At 37.2% G+C, this 19,533-nt stretch overlaps 1 protein-coding gene across 2 annotated transcripts in view; it reads left to right on the top strand.

Annotated features, from left to right (window-relative positions):
• Positions 1 to 19,533, top strand: part of FOLH1 (folate hydrolase 1) — a 72,743-nt gene that overhangs the window by 42,594 nt on the left and 10,616 nt on the right. The window contains exons 8-15 of one of the 2 annotated variants that reach the window (XM_019955217.2): positions 1,703 to 1,801; positions 2,068 to 2,153; positions 3,446 to 3,565; positions 7,627 to 7,709; positions 8,898 to 8,961; positions 12,258 to 12,325; positions 15,623 to 15,714; positions 18,551 to 18,641. In XM_019955217.2, the coding sequence (XP_019810776.2) occupies positions 1,703 to 1,801; positions 2,068 to 2,153; positions 3,446 to 3,565; positions 7,627 to 7,709; positions 8,898 to 8,961; positions 12,258 to 12,325; positions 15,623 to 15,714; positions 18,551 to 18,641 (703 nt within the window). The remainder of the gene's footprint in view (positions 1 to 1,702; positions 1,802 to 2,067; positions 2,154 to 3,445; positions 3,566 to 7,626; positions 7,710 to 8,897; positions 8,962 to 12,257; positions 12,326 to 15,622; positions 15,715 to 18,550; positions 18,642 to 19,533) is intronic. The other variant, XM_070783132.1, reaches the window with a different exon arrangement.

Genomic DNA, 19,533 nt, shown 5'->3' with positions numbered 1-19,533 from the left:
GATTAAAAATGAATTTTGGAAAGTACAACATAATTTTTGGAAGGAGGCAATGATCTGCATATACAAAGGCAATAAGATAGTTTCCATTTCTCCATCCATATCTATACTTTGTAAGGGCTTTCCTGGTGGACAGTAAAAAATCTGAGTCAGACACAACTGAGCGACTAACACTTTATTTTATACTTTGTAAGGTATAATGAAACACTATACATGATTAGAATTTAATCTTATTAAAAATGTAAGAACATACAATTCATGAATTTCACTGTGAAAATTTACTCCCTCTGCATGATTAAGGAATGTGGTATTTGTCCCTGATGGTCAATTCTCATATTCCCACAAATGGTTAGCAATGTAATACTATGAATTAATTAGAAAAGACAGTATTATATAAATTAGATATATCATAAAATGAAAGTTTCTTAATAAATGTTTAAGAAGAAAAGAGACATAGAGTTATATAATGGCCCAGGAATGCTGAGAACTTTATAAAAAGTTGATGAAATTTGAGTTATAGTAAAATTTTAATTTACCTGGGTGGGATGTTCATATTCTTTTTTACTCTTTTATACTAAAGTGAATGTGATTATATGGCTTCTCTTTGCCTCCCTGAGTAACTACCAGGATTATGACAGCAGCAACAATCGTAATAAAGACAATGACAGTAGCATTAACATACATAAAGTACTAATTAGGTTCTAGCACTTACACTGTGCTAAATGCTTTACATATTTTTTATCAATTTACTTATAAAACAACCACATGAGTTAATATTGTAATAACTTATTTTACAAATAAATCAAAGTTCAAGAATATGTGATAGATCTGGGATCCAAATTCATGTCTGATATAAAAGTCAACTTTGGTGTTGTTGTTCAATTGCTCAGTCATGTCTGACTCTTTGCAACCCCGTGGACTGCAGTACACCAGGCTTCCCTGTCCTTACCTATCTCCTAGAGTTAGCTCAAATGCATGTCCATTGAGTTGATGATGCCATCCAACCATCTCATCCTCTGTTGCCCTCTTCTCTCTGGCCCTCAGTTTTTCCCAGCATCAGGGACTTTTCCAATAAGTTGGCTCTTCCCATCAGGTAGCCAAAGTACTGGAGCTTCAGCTTCACCTTCCAATGAATATTCAGAGTTGATTTCCTTTAGGATTAACTGGCTTGATCTCCTTGCTGTCCAAGGGACTTTCAAGAGTCTTCTCCAGTACCACAGTTTAAAAGCATTAATTCTTTGCCACTTAGCCTTCTTTATGGTCCAACTCTCACATCCATACATGACTACTGGAAAAACTGTAGCTTTGACTATACGGACCTTTGTTGGCAAAGTAATGTCTCTGCTTTTTAAGATGCTGTCTAGTTTTGTCATAGCCTTTTTCCCAAGGAGCAGGCATCTTTTAATTTCACATCTGTAGTCACCATGGTGTAAGTGTTAAATGGTATATCCTATGCAAATTGTACTAGAAGCTATTATAAGCAGGCATTCAAGAAAGCAAGTTCAGGGACTTCCCTGGCAGTCCAGTGGTTAAAACTTTGCCTTCCAGTGCCAGGGGCGCAGGTTTGATTCCTGGTCAGAGATAAAGATTCCACATGATGCACAGTGTGGCCAAACAAACAAAAACAGAAAGCAAGTTCTTTGACATTTTAACTTATAACCTCAGAATTAACTATCAGCTAATAATATTTTTTTATGTTCAACAGAAGAATGGGTGGATTAGCACCCCCAGATGACAGCTGGAAAGGAGGTCTTCAAGTGCCCTACAATGTTGGACCTGGATTTATTGGAAACTTTTCTGCACAGTTAAGAGATTGTTTTTATTGTAACCCTCTTTAGGGGGAGGAAACCTTTTTTCAAAAAAAGGTTTTTTTGGAAAATTTTAGAGGATGACTCAAAAGTACAATCTACTATCAGCAGGAGATATAACAACAGGTTGGAAAGGGTATCACAATTGGACAATTATCACTTATGTGAATTTAGAAATATTCAAAAAATGAAAGATTTAAAAAATGTGGGTGGCAAGCTGTTAACCAATATTGTTAGCCTGTGTCCTCTATTTTTGCGTTAGAAAAGTCAAGATGCATATCCATTCCAACAATAAAGTGGAAAGAATTTACAACGTGATTGGAACTCTCAGAGGGGCAGTGGAGCCAGGTAAGTTAGTCATTTGTTCAGCAAATATGGATTGGGCCATTCTTTGGTGCCAGATACTGCTCTGAGCTCTGGGAATGTAGAGTGAACAAAGCAAGGCAACTCTTAGTCCTAATGGAACTCGTGTAAACACAAAACAGATCCATAGGAGGTAATTTTGCATTGTGATGCATGTTGTGAATAAAGGTTGGGACTGGACTGGTCAGATGAGCAAGCTTGGTGAAAAACTACGCATGCTTCAATTAAAGGAACAAGGGAGGAGGAGCAGGGAGAGATCGTTTCTAGGTGTTTAATCTGAACATTTTTTCTTTTTAAAGAACTCCAGTTTTCTTTACTGCATATTTTGCATGGAGAAATATCTTCATAATAATGATAAATAACACTCTTACGAAGTTAAGATAACTTCAAGTTAATGAATCCTGTACATGGATTTATTTATTTTTTTACACTGAAATTGGTAAAATACATAGACATGTGATTTTCATATGATTTCAGATAAGCTGCTCAGTGATACATTTGAAAATAATCTTACTTTATTATGTTTTGATTCCTTAGGACCTATAAATTTATAACGAAAATAGAATTAAACTGCATACCTTTCATACAAGCAGCCAGTATTTTCTTTCAGGGATAAAGAATATTGATATGCCTTCCAGTGAGCACTAAGTGATAAACAACTATTTATTGAACCTCACTGAGTACATGTTTTGTGCCAGCTCTGTGCTAGGCTTTGGGGATGGAGGGATATTTATAAAAGACCCAGACCAGGGACAAGGAGCCCCCTACATTGAAGTGTGGTAAATGCTTTATCAACATGAAAAGACTGCCTTGAAAGCAGGGTCGTGGTGTGATTCCCTCTCCCTGTAGAAATGGGAGCAGATTATAGAGAGGTAGAATCTGTGAGCTGTACCTTAAAAACTAAGTAGAAAGAGTAGAATGTAGAGAACTCATTACATGGCCACTCTATTCTTTTACTCTGAAAATACTGGAAGCAGTGTAAATTGGTAAAAGAGGAGCAACAGAGAATTAAAGAGGTGGAAAAGGATACTTTTATATTCACTTATCATTACTTATATAGTTATAATTACTATAATTCATTGAAGTATTTACATTTGCTTATCACATGTATATTTTCTTCATACATCACATTCAGAATAGTGATATATTTATGTAAGTCTTTAGGAATGTTGCTATCTTGAGTCCTTAGGCCTTGTGTTTAGATGCTATTGAGTCATTTGCTGTTTGCTCTGTTCTTGACCTGGAATGGCAAGTAATTTTGCAATGATGCTTTCTAGACAGATATGTCATTCTTGGAGGCCACCGTGACTCCTGGGTATTTGGTGGCATTGACCCTCAGAGTGGAGCAGCTGTCGTTCATGAAATTGTCAGGAGTTTTGGAAAGCTGAAAAAAGAAGGTAATGTAAGCAAAAAGTAAAAAGACCATTTTTTCTGAATCTCAGTTTGGTCTTCGGTAAAGTGAGTGTAAAATTACCACCTCAGTGGTTTGTGTGAAATAGGAGAGGCTGCATGCAAATTAAATCATAGTAGTAGCATACAATATCTAATAGCGGTTAGGAGCAGAGTAGCTTTCAGTAGTTAGCAGCTATATTACTTGTGTTCAGTCACTCAGTTGTGTCTGACTCTTTGCAACCCCATGGACTGTAGCCCACCAGGCTCCTCTGTCCATGGGATTCTCCAAGCAAGAATACTGGAGTGGGTTGCCATATCCTCCTCCAGGGGATCTTTCCAACTCAGGGATCGAACCTGCATCTCCTGCATTAGAGGTAGATTCTTTACCAACTGTGCCACCTTATATTGGTTAATAATATTATTCTTTTATATATTTATTTGTAATAATTCCTTTATATATAATATTCATATTACTTATGTTTAGATATTAAATTATAATCTGAAAGGAATTATACTGTTCATGGTTTCTTTTGGCAACAAAGAAGATGGAAATGGGTTTCTTCGCTGGAGAATAGCCACCAGAATTAGATTATAAGCCACTGTGTCCTGGTCTGAGAAGTGTGAACAGGAGTTCCTTGGTCTCTTCCAGCCTAAGGCCTCAGGTCAAGGGCACTAAGTGACTGCAGAGATGAAAGCTTATTCAGAAAAATGCTGGTCTTCTTGCTTAATAGGATGCTGTCAAAAGTTTCATATCTGCATTTTCACACTCCAGCTTTGGTTTCTTTTGCGGACTTTCAGATTATACTATACTATTAGACTGACCATTACTTCAGTCATTTTAGAAACTTTTTATGAAACCAAAATAAAATTCAGTTCAAATGGTTGTTTTTTTAAAATGAACATTGCACACTGAGAACAGAAGATCTACTTTGTTTACTGCTCCTGCAGACAAGGTGTCTGTGGGCTGGAAATGTGATCCATAACTCTTCTTTTCTCTTAGCAACAGTGAAAATAGTAAAAATATGTTATGTTTAGTAAAAATATGTGATGTTTGCCTGGTACCTACTTTCTCAGAGAAACAATGTTATTATGTGTGCTATCTGTTTTGAACACATAGCACCAGGGAGATGTTTACCTAGTTATTTCTCATTTTGATTTACAAATATATTAACTGATAGACTTCCCTGGTGGTCTAGCGATTAAGACTCCATGCTTCTCCTGCAGGGGGCACAGATTCAATCCTTGGTTGGAAATATCCCACAAAGCAAAAATAAATTAACTGAAGTGTTTCAGTTCAGTTCAGTTCGGTTCAGTTCAGTTTGGTTCAGTCACTCAGTCGTGTCCAACTCTTTGCGACCCCATGAATTGCAGCACGCCAGGCCTCCCTGTCCATCACCAACTCACAGAGTTTACCCAGACTCATGTCCATCGAGTTGGTGAGATGCCATCCAGCCATCTCATCCTCTGTCATCCCCTTCTCCTCCTGCCCCCAATTCCTCCCAGCATCAGGGTCTTTTCCAGTGAGTCAGCTCTTCCCATGAGGTGGCCAAAGTATTGGAGTTTCAGCTTCAGCATCAGTCCTTCCAAAGAACACCCAGGACTGGTCTCCTTTAGGATGGACTGGTTGGATCTCCTTGCAGTCCAGGGGACTCTCAAGAGTCTTCTCCAACACCACAGTTCAAAAGCATCAATTCTCTGGCACTCAGCTGTCTTCACAATCCAACTCTTACATCCATACATGACCACTGGAAAAACCATAGCCTTGATTAGACGGACCTTTGTTGGCAAAGTAATGTCTCTGAATATGCTATCTAGGTTGGACATAACTTTCCTTCTAAGGAGTAAGCATCTTTTAATTTTATGGCTTCAGTCACCATCTGCAGTGATTTTGGAACCCCCCCAAAATAAACTCTGACACTGTTTCCCCTCTTTCCCCATGCCATGAAGTGATAGGACCAGGTGCCATGATCTTAGTTTTCTGAATGTTGAACTTTAAGCCAACTTTTTCACTCCCCTCTTTCACTTTCAACAAGGGGCTTTTTAGTTCCTCTTCACTTTCTGCTGAAGTGTTTAGGATTTAGTAATTCACCCAAGGTTGTGTAGCGGGTGTGTGACAGAGTCTGGGATTGAAATTCAGATTTCTGGCTCCCAGTCCAAAAAACCATGACATCTCTCTTTGAAATCAAATATAAGGGTGCTCTATTCTTTTTACCACACAGTTTTCTTATTCTTTAAGAAAACAGAATTATGGAAACTAGAATTTACATAGTTTGTGAATTAGGTTGTTTTTAATATTATTACGAAATGTTTCATTATTTTGCAAGAAGGATCCCTGTGGTAAATATAAAACATGACTATGACAGTTTCAGAGTATGCCTACAGACTGCAGTGATGAGGAATAATAATTATTAGGGGATGTGAATAATAACTATTAATACTCTTAACAAACATGAAGCACTTGACTCAATAGCCAGAGGGATATTCAGTCTTAAGAAGCACAAATGAAACATGTACTGAAACAATGACAACTTGCAGTGTTTAGAGCACTTGTTTAATGCTGTCTTTATAACTATTATGCCATTTAATCCTCCCAACAGTCAAAGAGTATCTTTATCTTTGCTCTGCTCTTCCTGGTATACAGATGATGAATCAGGGATTTAGCAAGTTTGAGTAACATTCCCTTGGTCATACTGCTAGTAAGTGAAAGAACCAGGGCTTGAATTAAGATCTTTTAAACTCCAAGGTCAGTGTTTTTAACTCCAAGCCGTATGACCTTCCTACTGAATGGTGTACTTTTCAGCAGCAGCAGACACTGTTGTTGCAAACGGAGCTTCTGTTGACTAATTCTGGCAGAGAATGGAGTGAAGTCACACAGCCAACTGACACTGAACAATTGTTTGTGTGATGCCAGTGCGGCTCGGAAGAGTCGTAAAGGATTTTCTCTCAGTTCTATTGGCTATAAGACCACAGTCTACATCTAACACTTTCTTTCACTCCAGGCAGCTGCAGACCACAGATGGCTTCCTATTCTTAGCTAGTCATCGTAAACCTATTAGAATGTTTTATGAACTCATAGAATATTTAAAAAATTATTTATTTGAATTTATTTATTTTTAATTGAAGGATAATCACAATATTGCTTTGGTTTCTGCCATACATCAACATGAATCAGCCATTTGTATACATATGTCCCTTCCCTCTTAAGCCTCCCACCCACCTCCCATCCTATCCCATCCCTCTAGGTTGTCACACAGCCCCTGTTTGAGTTCCCTGGATCTCACAGAATTTTTACCATTCCCCCCCTTTTTCAATACAAATACTCTAATTTGTATTGACAGATCAGGTTTAAAGTCATTGAGAAGGAAATTAAGATTATCACCATAATTCACCCTTCCTAAGCAACCAATGAATTTTTGCTGTTGTCATGCTGTTGGGCATGCTGATGTCTTGACTATATTGTTCATTTTCCCAGCTTTTATCAGTTCAGTTCAGTTGCTCAATTGTGTCCAACTCTTTGCAACCCCATGGACTGTAGCACGCCAGGCTTCCCTGTCCATCACCAACTCCTGGAGTTTACTCAAACTCATGCCCATTGAGTCGGTGATGCCATCCAACCATCTCATCCTCTGTTGTACCCTTCTCCCGTCTTCAATCTTTCCCAGCATCAGGGTCTGTTCCAGTGAGTCAGTTCTTCGCATCAGGTGGCCAAAGTATTGCAGCTTCAGCTTCAGCATCAGTCCTTCCAATGAATATTCAGGACTGATTTCTTTTAGGATGAACTGGTTGGATCTCCTTGTAGTCCAAGAGACTCTCAAGAGTCTTCTCCAACACCATAGTTCAAAAGCATCAATTCTTCATCACTCAGCTTTCTTTATGGTCCAACTCTCACATCCATACATGACTACTGGAGAAACCATAGCTTTGACCAGACAGAACTTTGTTGGCAAAGTATTGACTGTGCTTTTTAATATGCTGTCTAGAATGGTCATAACTTTTCTTCCAAGGAGCAAGCATCTTTTAATTTCATCGCTGCAGTCACCATCTTAGTTATGCACATATATTTCAGGATGGAGGCCTCGAAGAACAATTCTGTTTGCGAGCTGGGATGCAGAAGAATTTGGTCTTTTTGGTTCCACTGAGTGGGCAGAGGTTAGTTGATAATTCAATGTAAGATACATTTTCATAATAATAAAACAGATAATATTTAATTCATAAGAATGTAAGAATAATGTCAATCCAGCAAGAAAATATTCAAACTTTTTTTCAAAAGTCTGAAACAACGTATTCATGTTCAAAAATCTTGTCACATGAGAACTAAATTGTACTTGAACTTTTAAAGCCACTTAATGTCAATTGTGGAAATAATTTTTGCTTTCTGAGAATGTGCTAGTAGCTAAATAAATCCACTAGAAACTGTACATCATAATAAGATATCAGATTTCAGTTTTTTCAGGTTAGCTGCTAAAGCTATTCATATTTAAATACTCCTTCAGCTTGTACTGTCTTCCTCATATCATAATGGCCTACTTTAAATCATGCTAAGAGTGAGATGGAAAAATCTCACCACAGAATATTTATGAGGCTTCTTGCAAAGTAATTTTACCTGCATGCATTATTGGCTGTGGGTAATAGCAGCATTGCTGGTAAAGTAAATATATGCAAAAATAACATTAATTACATTAACTTCTAGTCATGATATAAATATTTACTTATCTCCTATTATCTTGAAATTATGAGAAGCCATGTGTACTTTTATTTTCTTTGAAGTTTACCAAGAAAATAATGGTGTTCCTGTAAATGAAGTTTTATGATGGTGTCAAGAAGAGCCAAAATATCTTGATTTTCCTCTTTCATATTATTTTTTTCACTTAGTTTCATGTTTTTTCACTTTATTTTTTATAGTCAGGACACAGAAAATTGCTTGTTTTCAAGGTTCAGAATCCACTTCTATCAATAAAAATCTTGCTACTCTTTGGCAGTGTTTTAAAATTGAAAACAAAATTTTAAAGTTTTGACCAGTAGGTGGTACCGTAACACAGAAGAACTTAGCTTCTAGGATTATGTGTGATTAAGAAATCAACTTTTCCGCTCACCATATTAAGAATGTGGACAGTTTCATCTCAAATTTTAGTCTTAAAAATGTTTTGCTTGTTATTTCTTGCCAAATTCTTTCAAACACTGAAAATCTGGAAGGTCTTATATGTCAAATTTGGTGTGAACTTGGGCCAACTTCATTCACACACCATACAGTGAATGTATATGTGCATTTTTTTTAAGAAGGGAGTTATGACTATATGTTTATTTATTAATTTATTTAACTTTATTTATTTATTATAGGAAAATTCCAGACTCCTTCAGGAGCGTGGTGTGGCCTATATCAATGCTGATTCTTCTATAGAAGGTGAATATCATCAGTTTCATAGGAAAATACATATGATCCTGGTAGTAGCAGCAGTTTAGTTCATAAATCATGCACTGACAAGGAATAGAAATCCGGGGACAGGTGGTGAGGGAATCTCCTGCTGGTTTGTTGTGCTCACGGCAGCTGTGAGCTCTAGGACGCTAATTTGGACTCTATTAAAACAGTACCCTTTGATTTGCTTGTTTCATCTGGCAGATACCATATCTATGGTAGGAATTCAGTGATTGTTAAATGAATAAATCAGTTATGGAACTAGAGATTCCTGTAATTTTAGAGTGGGGTATCAAAAAGCTATGATTTATGTTTAACTCTTGTCATTATCATATCATGCATACAAATTTTGAGGACAGATACTGGCTTCTAAGATTTCATCTTTCACCAAGATTTTTTTCTTCTAAATTTTTTTTCTTCAATTCAAATACTTACTAAGCACCTCTCTATGCAATGAACTTTCCAAGATTTCAAAAGAATTAGGGGTTGATAAAGAACAATCTAATACTCGAGAGTTTAAGATTTAGTATGTGCTGTGCTGTGCTTAGTCGTTGAGTCATGTCAGACTCTTTGTGACTCCATGGACTGCAGCCTGCCAGGCTCCTTTGTCCATGGAAATTCTCCAGGTAAGAATACTAGAGTGGTTTGTCATGCCTTCATGCAGGGGATCTTCCCAACCCAGGGATCGAACCTAAGTCTCCTGCATTGCAGGTGGATTCTTTACCATCTGAGTCACCAGGGAAGCCCAAGATTTAGTATAGATGATAAAATAAATCAGTCTAGGATTCTGATATATGCAGGTACTCTCAGAAAGATATTATTGTACTGATCTTGGAATTCAGAGGACAGAATGATAGCAACTTCAGGAAAGGCTTGAGAAATGAGATAAGCATTGAAGACAGGACTTTTGAATGGGTTTGTTTTGATAAACAGAGATTCAAATGAAGAGACAACCTCAGGTCAACTTCCAAGAAACCCAAATAGTCCATTGTCACTGACTGCACCATGGTGATGGTTTAGTTGCTAAATTGTGTCCAACTCTTGTGACCCCATGGACTGTAGCCTGCCAGGCTCCTCTGTCCATGGGTTTTTCCAGGCAAGAATACTGGAGTAGTTTGCTATTTCCTTCATCAGGGGATCTTCCCAACCCAGGGATCAAACCCAGGACTCCTGCACTGCAGTCAGATTCTTTAGCGACTGAGCTACCAGGGAAGCTGGTATGAATCACACTACACCATCAAATCAGATCAGATCAGTCGCTCAGTCGTGTCCGACTCTTTGCGACCCCATGAATCGCAGCACGCCAGGCCTCCCTGTCCATCACCAACTCCCGGAGTTCACTGAAACTCATGTCCATCGAGTCAGTGATGCCATCCAGTCATCTCATCCTCTGTCGTCCCCTTCTCCTGCTGCCCCCAATCCCTCCCAGCATCAGAGTCTTTTCCAATGAGTCCACTCTTTGCATGAGGTGGCCAAAGTACTGGAGTTTCAGCTTTAGCATCATTCCTTCCAAAGAAATCCCAGGGCTGATCTCCTTCAGAATGGACTGGTTGGATCTCCTTGCAGTCCAAGGGACTCTCAAGAGTCTTCTCCAACACTAGCCCTACCCATCTTTCTGTTCCTTGACTACATGTGACTTGTCAGCCACTGTGACTGCTGTCCTCTATACTCAGATTACTGTTCAACACACCATCTGTTTAATTCTTAGAGTCTCCTTGGAATGCCATTTTTTTCCAGGAAACGGTATCTTTGTAATACTCATCACTGCCATTATTAAGTAATTATTTGTTTTACAAACTGCCTCCCTTTCTAGACTATATTCTTCCACCAGGAACAGGTGGGATCATACTTCTTCATCCCTGGATTCTTAATGTCTCATTAAATAAATGTTATTTGCATGGGTGCAACAAATGAATGAAGGGTGGACTATAGAATATTTTCTTTAGTTTATTAGTAAGTCTGCCATGTCAAAAACAGCTGGGACATTGCATATGATGGAGGCACATTGGCATTTACATTTTCTTCTTTGTCCATGTATCTGAGCTGCATTGTCTCCTAAGTTAGTTAGTGCATTTTGGTTATCTTCCTCTCCTTCCTCTGACTTTCCTTAGTTAGTGGCTCAGGGGTTGGGCTTTTATCTGGCCCTTCTACTTCTTAATTATGTGACCTCAGGTCGTTGCTCTCTGTGTCTCAGTTTTATCAGCTCTCAATAGGTTTATTAAGATCACATATCTCAAAGGTTGTTGTAAGGGTAGAAGTTAATAATTACAAAATTCCCAGAGTTGTCCCTTGCACAGGGTTAATGTTCAGAAATGTTAACTTGGATTATTATCATCCTCGTTTAAACACATATGAAGATGAAATACCTTGTCACACAGAATGAGTTTTCCAAACATATCTTCTTCAAAAGTAGAATAACATTTTATTGATGTTTTTTTAAGATTTTAATGCATTTTTTTAATCTGTGGATTTTGCTAATCATATCATTCTCTGACTTAATGCTGTTTTGTTGTTTCCCCATCCTTTTTAGGATCAAAAGCAAATAATACCCCCATTAATCTGTGATTGGAACACAGCTTATCTCACTTTGTTTTGTATTTAAAATTTTATTAACTGTTCCTTTCTCAAATAATACAGTAAATCACGTATTGGCTTCCTAATGTTAAGATGCAGAATTTACGAAGAAAAAATTTCTACTGAAACCATTCTGAAATAACTCTCCAAAGACACTACTATCCTTAGTTTAGGGTGTTGAGATTCACATACAAAATTTAGTTCAAGTGCCAACAACGGCAAATGCTGTTAAACATAAACATTTACTTTAAATGTTTTAAAGTAAAGCTTTAAATATAAACATTTATTTGACACAGTAATCCTGTGAGGGAAGTACTTTTATTATCTCTGTTGTATAGAACATTTGCTTTGGCAGAGTAGAAGGTGAAGATTTGGAAAGGTGAGAGGTGATTAGAGATTGTTTCATGTGTTGCACCAAGGGTCAAGATAAGGATGAATCTTATCCAGGGATGAACTGGAAAGTTTTGATCAGATTTGAATCCTATTTATTTATTTTTGGCTGCACCTCAAGGCTTGTGGGATCTTAGTTTCTGGTCAGAGATCAAACCCGCACCTCCTGCAGTGGAAATGCAGGGTCCTAACCATTGGACTGCCATGGAAGTCCCCGGATTTTAAAAGGGTCATTCTGGCTAAGGAGTTAGGAATGGTCTTTGAATGGAAGAATAAAATAAAGTAATGAAATAGAAAACAATCTTCTCCTTGTCTTTCAGGAAACTACACTCTGAGAGTTGATTGTACCCCACTTATGTACAGCTTGGTATATAACCTAACAAAGGAGGTAAAAATAATTACGTGGAATTTTAAGCTCTACAAATGTTTTCCTGAGGTGGCATTATTATGTTTATTATGTTGAACAACTGTTGTTTTTTAACTTTTTTCTCCCACATAGCAAAGATCCACTCCTAGAAATGTCTTATAAATGGTGGATGCACACTATCCTGTTTTGCCCCACATCAGTCTGAGGCAGTCTATGGGGAGCTTTGAGTATGCCATATCCATTTGAAATGAAAAAATGGAGCTCAAAAAGCATTAGCCATTGAAGTCACATAACTTTTTCAGTACTTGCACCATTACTGAGTCCTGTGGTTTAACTTCTTAGTTTTAAAACTGATTTTTTTTTAATGCCATTAAAAAGAATACATTTGAATCAGTTCTAATGAGATGGATGAAACTGGAACCTATTATACAGAGTGAAGTAAGCCAGAAAGAAAAACACCAATACAGTATACTAACGCATATATATGGAATTTAGAAAGATGGTAACAATAACCCTGTATACGAGACAGCAAGAGACACCGATGTATAGATCAGTCTTATGGACTCTGTGGGAGAGGGAGAGGGTGGGGAGATTTGGGAGAATGGCATTGAAACATGTATAATATCATGTATGAAATGAGTCGCCAGTCCAGGTTCGATGCACGATACTGGATGCTTGGGGCTGGTGCACTGGGACGACCCAGAGGGAGGGTATGGGGAGGGAGGGGGGAGGAGGGTCCAGGATGGGGAACACATGTATACCTGTGGCGGATTCATTTCGATATTTGGCAAAACTAATACAATATTGTAAAGTTTAAAAATAAAATAAAATTAAAACAAAACAAAACAAAAAAAAAAAACAAAAGAAAAAAACCTCCCAGAACTATACACTAAAAAGAGTGAATTTTACTTATGTAAAGTTCAATGAACCTGTCTGAGAAAGAAATCCTTCCCATTATCAACTAAATAAAATCTAGAGCCAATTAAAAAAAAAAAAAACTGATTTTTACTCTTTAATATGATACCAATTAATTCAGGACTCAGGAAAAGTTGATATTTCTAACTTGTTGAGAAAGAATAAGTAAATCACCGCATGCAGAGTCCTGGGACAGAGACTGGAGTACATGGGTTGAATGTACTCAGTTCATGATTTCCTGCTGTGGCTTTCAGTCCACTGAGCTAAAGTTGCCTTATTCCTTCTGACGGCAGCACAAGATACTGAACCTGGTGGTGTCTGAATTTCTGCAGGACTGACAGGCAGCTCTTCATTTTAGTTCTCCTGCCCCATAAAGCCTCTGGTCCTAGAGTTAGTCATAATGAATGAGCTTTTGCATGGCAGATTTTTGTTTTTACTGCTATTTACCTCCTTTGAATAGAAAAAGGATAAAAAAAAACTTGCCTATTTAACAGAGGGCTAACAGGGGTCTGGAATTCTCAAGGAGGAAGAAAGGACAAACTTTTTTTCTTTCTCCACATTCCTTAGGATTATATACCAATAATGTATCCTGCCTAAGGACAGTCTTTGGATTCAACCTTCTGTTATCTTAAAATGTTAATTATGGGAGTAGACCTGGTCTTGACAAGGATGTATCTTGCCTGAGGACAGTGTTATCTTAAAATGTAAATTATGGGAGTAGGACTGATGAGGTCTTTACAACCTCCAGATATTCTTTGGATTATATAACTTCATTGTTAACACTAGCAAGCGGGTACTCTTTCTGCCCCCTTCTGGTGCCTATGTCAGAAGCTTTCTCTATCTCCTTTATACTTTAATAAAACTTTATTACACACACACAAAAAAAGAAAAATATTTGTTTCCCTCAAGTAGGGATTTTAAATAGACCCTAAACATATGGTTAAGCTTTGGCTTAACAAGCATGGAATTTAATTTATTGGCATCTCCAGCAGGAGTGGAAAAGTTTAACTTGGCACTAATCTATTCGTATGTTACTTAAGAATTCCTTCAGGATCTGCAGTTTTTAATCAATTCCTGTGATGTGTTTATAAAATTAAATATTTGAAACATTGCATCTCAGAGAATTCACACCATTTATGGAATTTAAAGTCAATGCTAAGGAAGCTTGGCAGTTATATTTACTTACCAGGTGAAACACTACTTCTAGGTTAGGTTTGAAATTATGTGATACTTGGTAATTTTGGATTTTTAAAAATTATGTTTTATTTATTTTGAGAAGATGATTTGCAGCATTTAAAATTTTAGTGATAAACTAAGCAATCTAGTAATATATTTCTACATTATTCAAAAATTCATATATCCTAAAATAAATGGAATGTTTCTGCCATTTGTAGCAAAAAGTTTGGGGTAAATTTATAAGCTTGAATGAAGTTATTTTGTTGCTTTACATACTGACATTTTACCTCATGCTTATGTAAATTTAATTGTGTTCCCATTGACCATTGCACATCCCTGTGTTATAGCACCTAGCACATGAAATCCACACTTTTATTTACAGTTCCTACTAGTAGATGATATGTAATGTGTGTTATTATACTTTGTATTGCTAGTATCTACAAAAAGTCTTCCACAGCGTAAGTAGTCTATATATTTTTTTGAGTTTAATCTGTTAAAAAAAATATCATAGGACTTTTATTAAATATAAAATGAAAATTTTTTATACCATATACTCATCAATTACCAATAATAATGCAATATTATTGCAATTTAGTGTGCTAAATGTTTTGCCATAACATTTAGTGCTCTGAAACTCACATTCAGTAGTAGGGCATATTTTACTCCCTTAGTTTTCTTATCTGTAAAATCTAAAAATTCGTTAAAAGCCCTGTGTTTAACATAAATACAATATACACTCAACTAAGTAAAATATTAGTGCATTTATTTTCTTATGTATTATTTAATGACTTTGACAACCTTGTTGGCACAAAACAATATTAAAACAAAACAAAAATCTTCCCTTAACCAGCTTGTTCCTTTTCATTTTTTTTAAGAGGAGAAGGAATGGATTATTGAAAGTAGCCTCCTTTAATTCAGAATAGATTGAGAAAAATCTTATATTATGACCATTCATCTGAATTTAATGGCTTGGTAATAATTTGGTGTACCCTTTCTTTCCATACACTCATGTATTTTTTTTATAATAGGTGTATTATATATAGTAACATTTTCCCATATCATCAGAAACTCAGTGCTGTAATTCTTAATGACTGCTAATGTATGAATTACTTCTCATATTTTCCTTAATATGATTTAACTACTCATTCCCTGGTTAATAGGTATTTAGATTTTGAAACATCTGATTTATAAGTATACTCTCTTTTTCCCCCCATTTAACTCATGTAGCTCCGAAGTCCTGATGAAGGTTTTGAAGGCAAGTCTCTTTTTGAGAGCTGGAATGAAAAAAGTCCTTCCCCTGAATTCAGTGACTTGCCAAGGTAAACAAATAGAACTCTGTATGGAATTTAGTAGGGAATTGTGTCAAAAATAAAGGATAGCTTCTTTTAATAAATAATAAAAGTTTAAAATTCTCTAACATCTGATAAAGATTAAGCAATGCTTAGGTTCACAAATAAAATTGTTACCTGAAAACTGGGTTTGCCTCTCAAGGGGTGTAGAGCCAAAAGACACAACCAAGTCAAAGAACTGGAGATGGAAGGATGAATTACTTGCAGCAAGTTTGGAAAACATTGGGTGCGCTTAGTCAGTCCTATATGACTCTTTGTGACCCACTGCGGGGGTGTAGCCCGCCAGGCTTCTTTATTCATGGGATTTCCCAGGCAAGAATATTAGAGTGGGTTGCTGTTTCCTTCTCCAGGGGATATTCCCAACCCAGGGATCAAATCTGCATCTCCTGTGTCTCCTGCATTGCAGGCAGATTCTTTACTCGCTGAGCCATCATGGTAGCCTCAAAAATACTGGGGTTCTTTCCCAAAGCAGTATCTCCCTGAACAGTAAAATCATAGGTGTTTTAAGCTAAGAGTACATGCATATTCATAAAGGGGCTTCAGCAGAGTATAATTCATAATAAAATTGGGACAAAATTTGAAAAAGTCCAAACTTTAGTTGACTGAGTTCAGAAAAGATTAACATCATCATTCCCGGCTGATCTGGTGGTTGAGCACACATAGGGGTTTATGTTCTGCAGAACAGCTCAAAAATGTTCTTTAGGCTAATATTTACCATTGTAACTGAACTGAAAGTCTTTACAACAGGCTTATTATCTTTGCTGTTGTTACTTCTCTTGCCCAGGTCATTTGTTCCTAAATTTTCTTGTTGCCTTAAAATCATTTATTACTGAGACCTGTTCAGGGATAAGCATTGTGGCCAGGGCTTTATCACAAAATAGCTTAGATCAAAAGCGAGTTGTCTTATATCAAGAAAGCCAAACCTAGTTCTCTTGTTCTAGGGACCCCCTACCCTGTCTGCTTACAAGGTATTGATATATGTTTTGAAATTAAATCTGTAGGCCATCAAAATGTGGTTTTCTTTTGAATAGATTATGCACATGGTGCCTAAGTCTGTCCTCTTGCTGCTTAATAAATTTCCTTTTTTCTGAACATCATGCAATATTTTGGTTACTCTGAGAAGAATATAAGCATCATATCAGGTTTAGCCATATCTTCACAAGCAAGGGATGAGGAATAAATATCTCAGTAGTTTGAGATTAAGATAACAGTATGAATAATTTAAATTTTTAAGGATAGGATTTATAAAAAGAATACATTTGAATCAGTTCTAATGGGGTGGATGAAACTGGAGCCTATTATACAGAGTGAAGCCAGAAAGAAAAACACCAATACAGAGTACTAACGCATATGTATGGAATTTAGAAAGATGGTAACAATAATCCTGTATACGAGACAGCAAAAGAGACACTGATGTATAGAACAGTCTTTTGGACTCTGGGAGAGGGAGAGGGTAGGATGATTTGGGAGAATGACATTGAAACATGTATAATATCATATATTAAATGAGTTGCCAGTCCAGGTTTGATACATGGTACTGGATGCTTGGGGCTGGTGCACTGGGACGACCCAGAGGGATGGTACAAGGAGGGAGGAGGGTTCAGAATGGGGAACGCGTGTATACCTGTGGCAGATTCATGTTGATATATGGTAAAACCAATACAATACTGTAAAGTTAAAAAATAAAAAAATAAAAAATAAATAATTTTTAAGGATAGGATTTAAATCTGAGTTATCTGAAAATTTCCTGATTCTTTTAACTGTATCATGTACAACAAATAAAGATAATAAAATAAATCAGTGAAGGAAAATACTTTCCAACTTCAAGAATTTTTAATAGTGCAATACAATTCTTCTTGATTCTCTTAAAGAGCTCCTAAAATCCCTGGAATTTTCTAAGAGGTGAGAGGGACAAACGTATCTTTTGTTTTGTTAATGAGGTCACATAGACCCACACTAAAAGTAGGGACTGGTTGCCAGGAGAACCAGTCGAGTGATTTGAGGGTTGTAACTCTCAATCTGGCCCTCAACATCCCTGGAAGGGAGGCAGCCTGAGGTTGACTCAGTCATTGGTGTCCAATAACTTAACTGATCATGACCATGTACTGAGGTTTTCATAAAACCTCAAAACTGTAGAGTTTGGGGGAGCTTCCTGGCTGGTAAACATGTGGAGATGCTGGAAGAGTGGTGAGCCTGGACAGGGTTGGGAGTTCTGACCCATTTCCCGTACCTCATCCTATGCATCTCTTGCATCTGGCTGTTCTGAGTTACAATCTTCCACAATAAATTGGTGATCTAGTAAGTAAATGCTTCTCTTGGTTCTATGAGCTGCTCTAGCCAATCCAAGGAGGGGTTTGTGGGACCTTCCTCTCTGTAGTGGTTGGTCAGGAGCACAGGATTCTGAGTTGGGGGGTGGGGCAGTCTCTGGTGGCAAGCCCTTCATGTCTGGGACCTGACTCCAGGTGGGCAGTGTCAGAACTGAGTTGAATTGTAGAACACCCAGGTGGTGTCCTGGAGAATTGTGTGCTGTCAGTGTGGGAAACCCTCCCCTCCCCACATAAACAGGTTGGAATTGGGTCCAGAAACTCAAAAGAACAATGATAACCCCTCCCCAAAATAGTCTTCTGGGAAGTAGATATTTTGTGATAAAAAATGACATTCCCTGTTTTTTTTTTTTGCTGCTTCTCTAAAGGCAATATATCTAAAAATTGTATTTATAGTATTGAGTGGAGATTTAGTTTAATTCATTTTGATCTGTAGTCAATGAAGAAGTTACTCAAATAATCCTGTATTTTATCTCTAAAAGGATTAGCAAATTAGGATCTGGAAATGATTTTGAAGTGTTCTTCCAAAGACTTGGAATTGCTTCAGGCAGAGCAAGGTATACTAAAGATTGGGTAAGTCTATTAATAAGTTCTTCAGGATTAATTATGAATATATTTTAGCTAAACAAATAATTCTGGATCAAAAAAGAGTGACTTAACCACCATGCTCGCTACATACCTGATTTTGTTCAGCAACTTAGAATTCTTCCCATTTTTAATTGGTTTCTTCTGATGTCTGTCTGCTCAGACCAGTAAAGCATCTGCCTGCAATGCGGGAGACCTGGGTTCGATCCCCGGGTCAGGAAGATCCCCTGGAGAAGGAAATGGCAACCCACTCCAGTACTCTTGCCTAGAAAATTCCATGGATGGAGGAGCCTGGTGGGCTACAGTCCATGGGGTCGCAAAGAGTCGGACAGGACTGAGCGACTTCACTCACTCACTTCACTCAATCATATACTTCTGCTGTTTCTTTCTTTTTCAGTTTTAGGTATTATCCATTTACTTCTTTCTAGGGAAGCTAGGCATTCAGTTCTCTTATATCACATCCTCTCCCAATGCCCAAATACTTACCTTCATGGCATTGTTTTAAATATCATATTTGTGCTATGCTTTTTGATTAGAAGGCATTTTTTTTCCCTCCATGTACCTACAAACTTCTAGTATATTTAAACTCATCAGGTGATCTGGCCGAGTTCATTTTCCCTGTTGGGGCTCTTCTGCTCCTCTGGGTTCTCTGGTTATTCTTTCTGCCTGTGGCACAGTTCTTGCCTAAATTTTAAAAGAAAGCTGAGAACATCTTCATTTCACTTATACTTTGGATTTTCTGTTTCTCAGATTTTATGTCTTCCTTTTTCTTACTTACCTCTTTTTTTTTTTTTTTTTTTTTGATCACATCTTTCAGGCATTTCTTGAAAAGAGTGAACAAAAGCTAAACCTTGCATGCTTGTTACACTACACAGAATTC

This window comes from Bos indicus, chromosome 29 (assembly GCF_029378745.1).
Source record: "Bos indicus isolate NIAB-ARS_2022 breed Sahiwal x Tharparkar chromosome 29, NIAB-ARS_B.indTharparkar_mat_pri_1.0, whole genome shotgun sequence".
NCBI lineage: Eukaryota > Metazoa > Chordata > Mammalia > Artiodactyla > Bovidae > Bos > Bos indicus.
The sequence above is the reverse complement of the archived record's forward strand: the minus strand, read 5'-3'. Positions and strand labels throughout refer to the sequence as shown.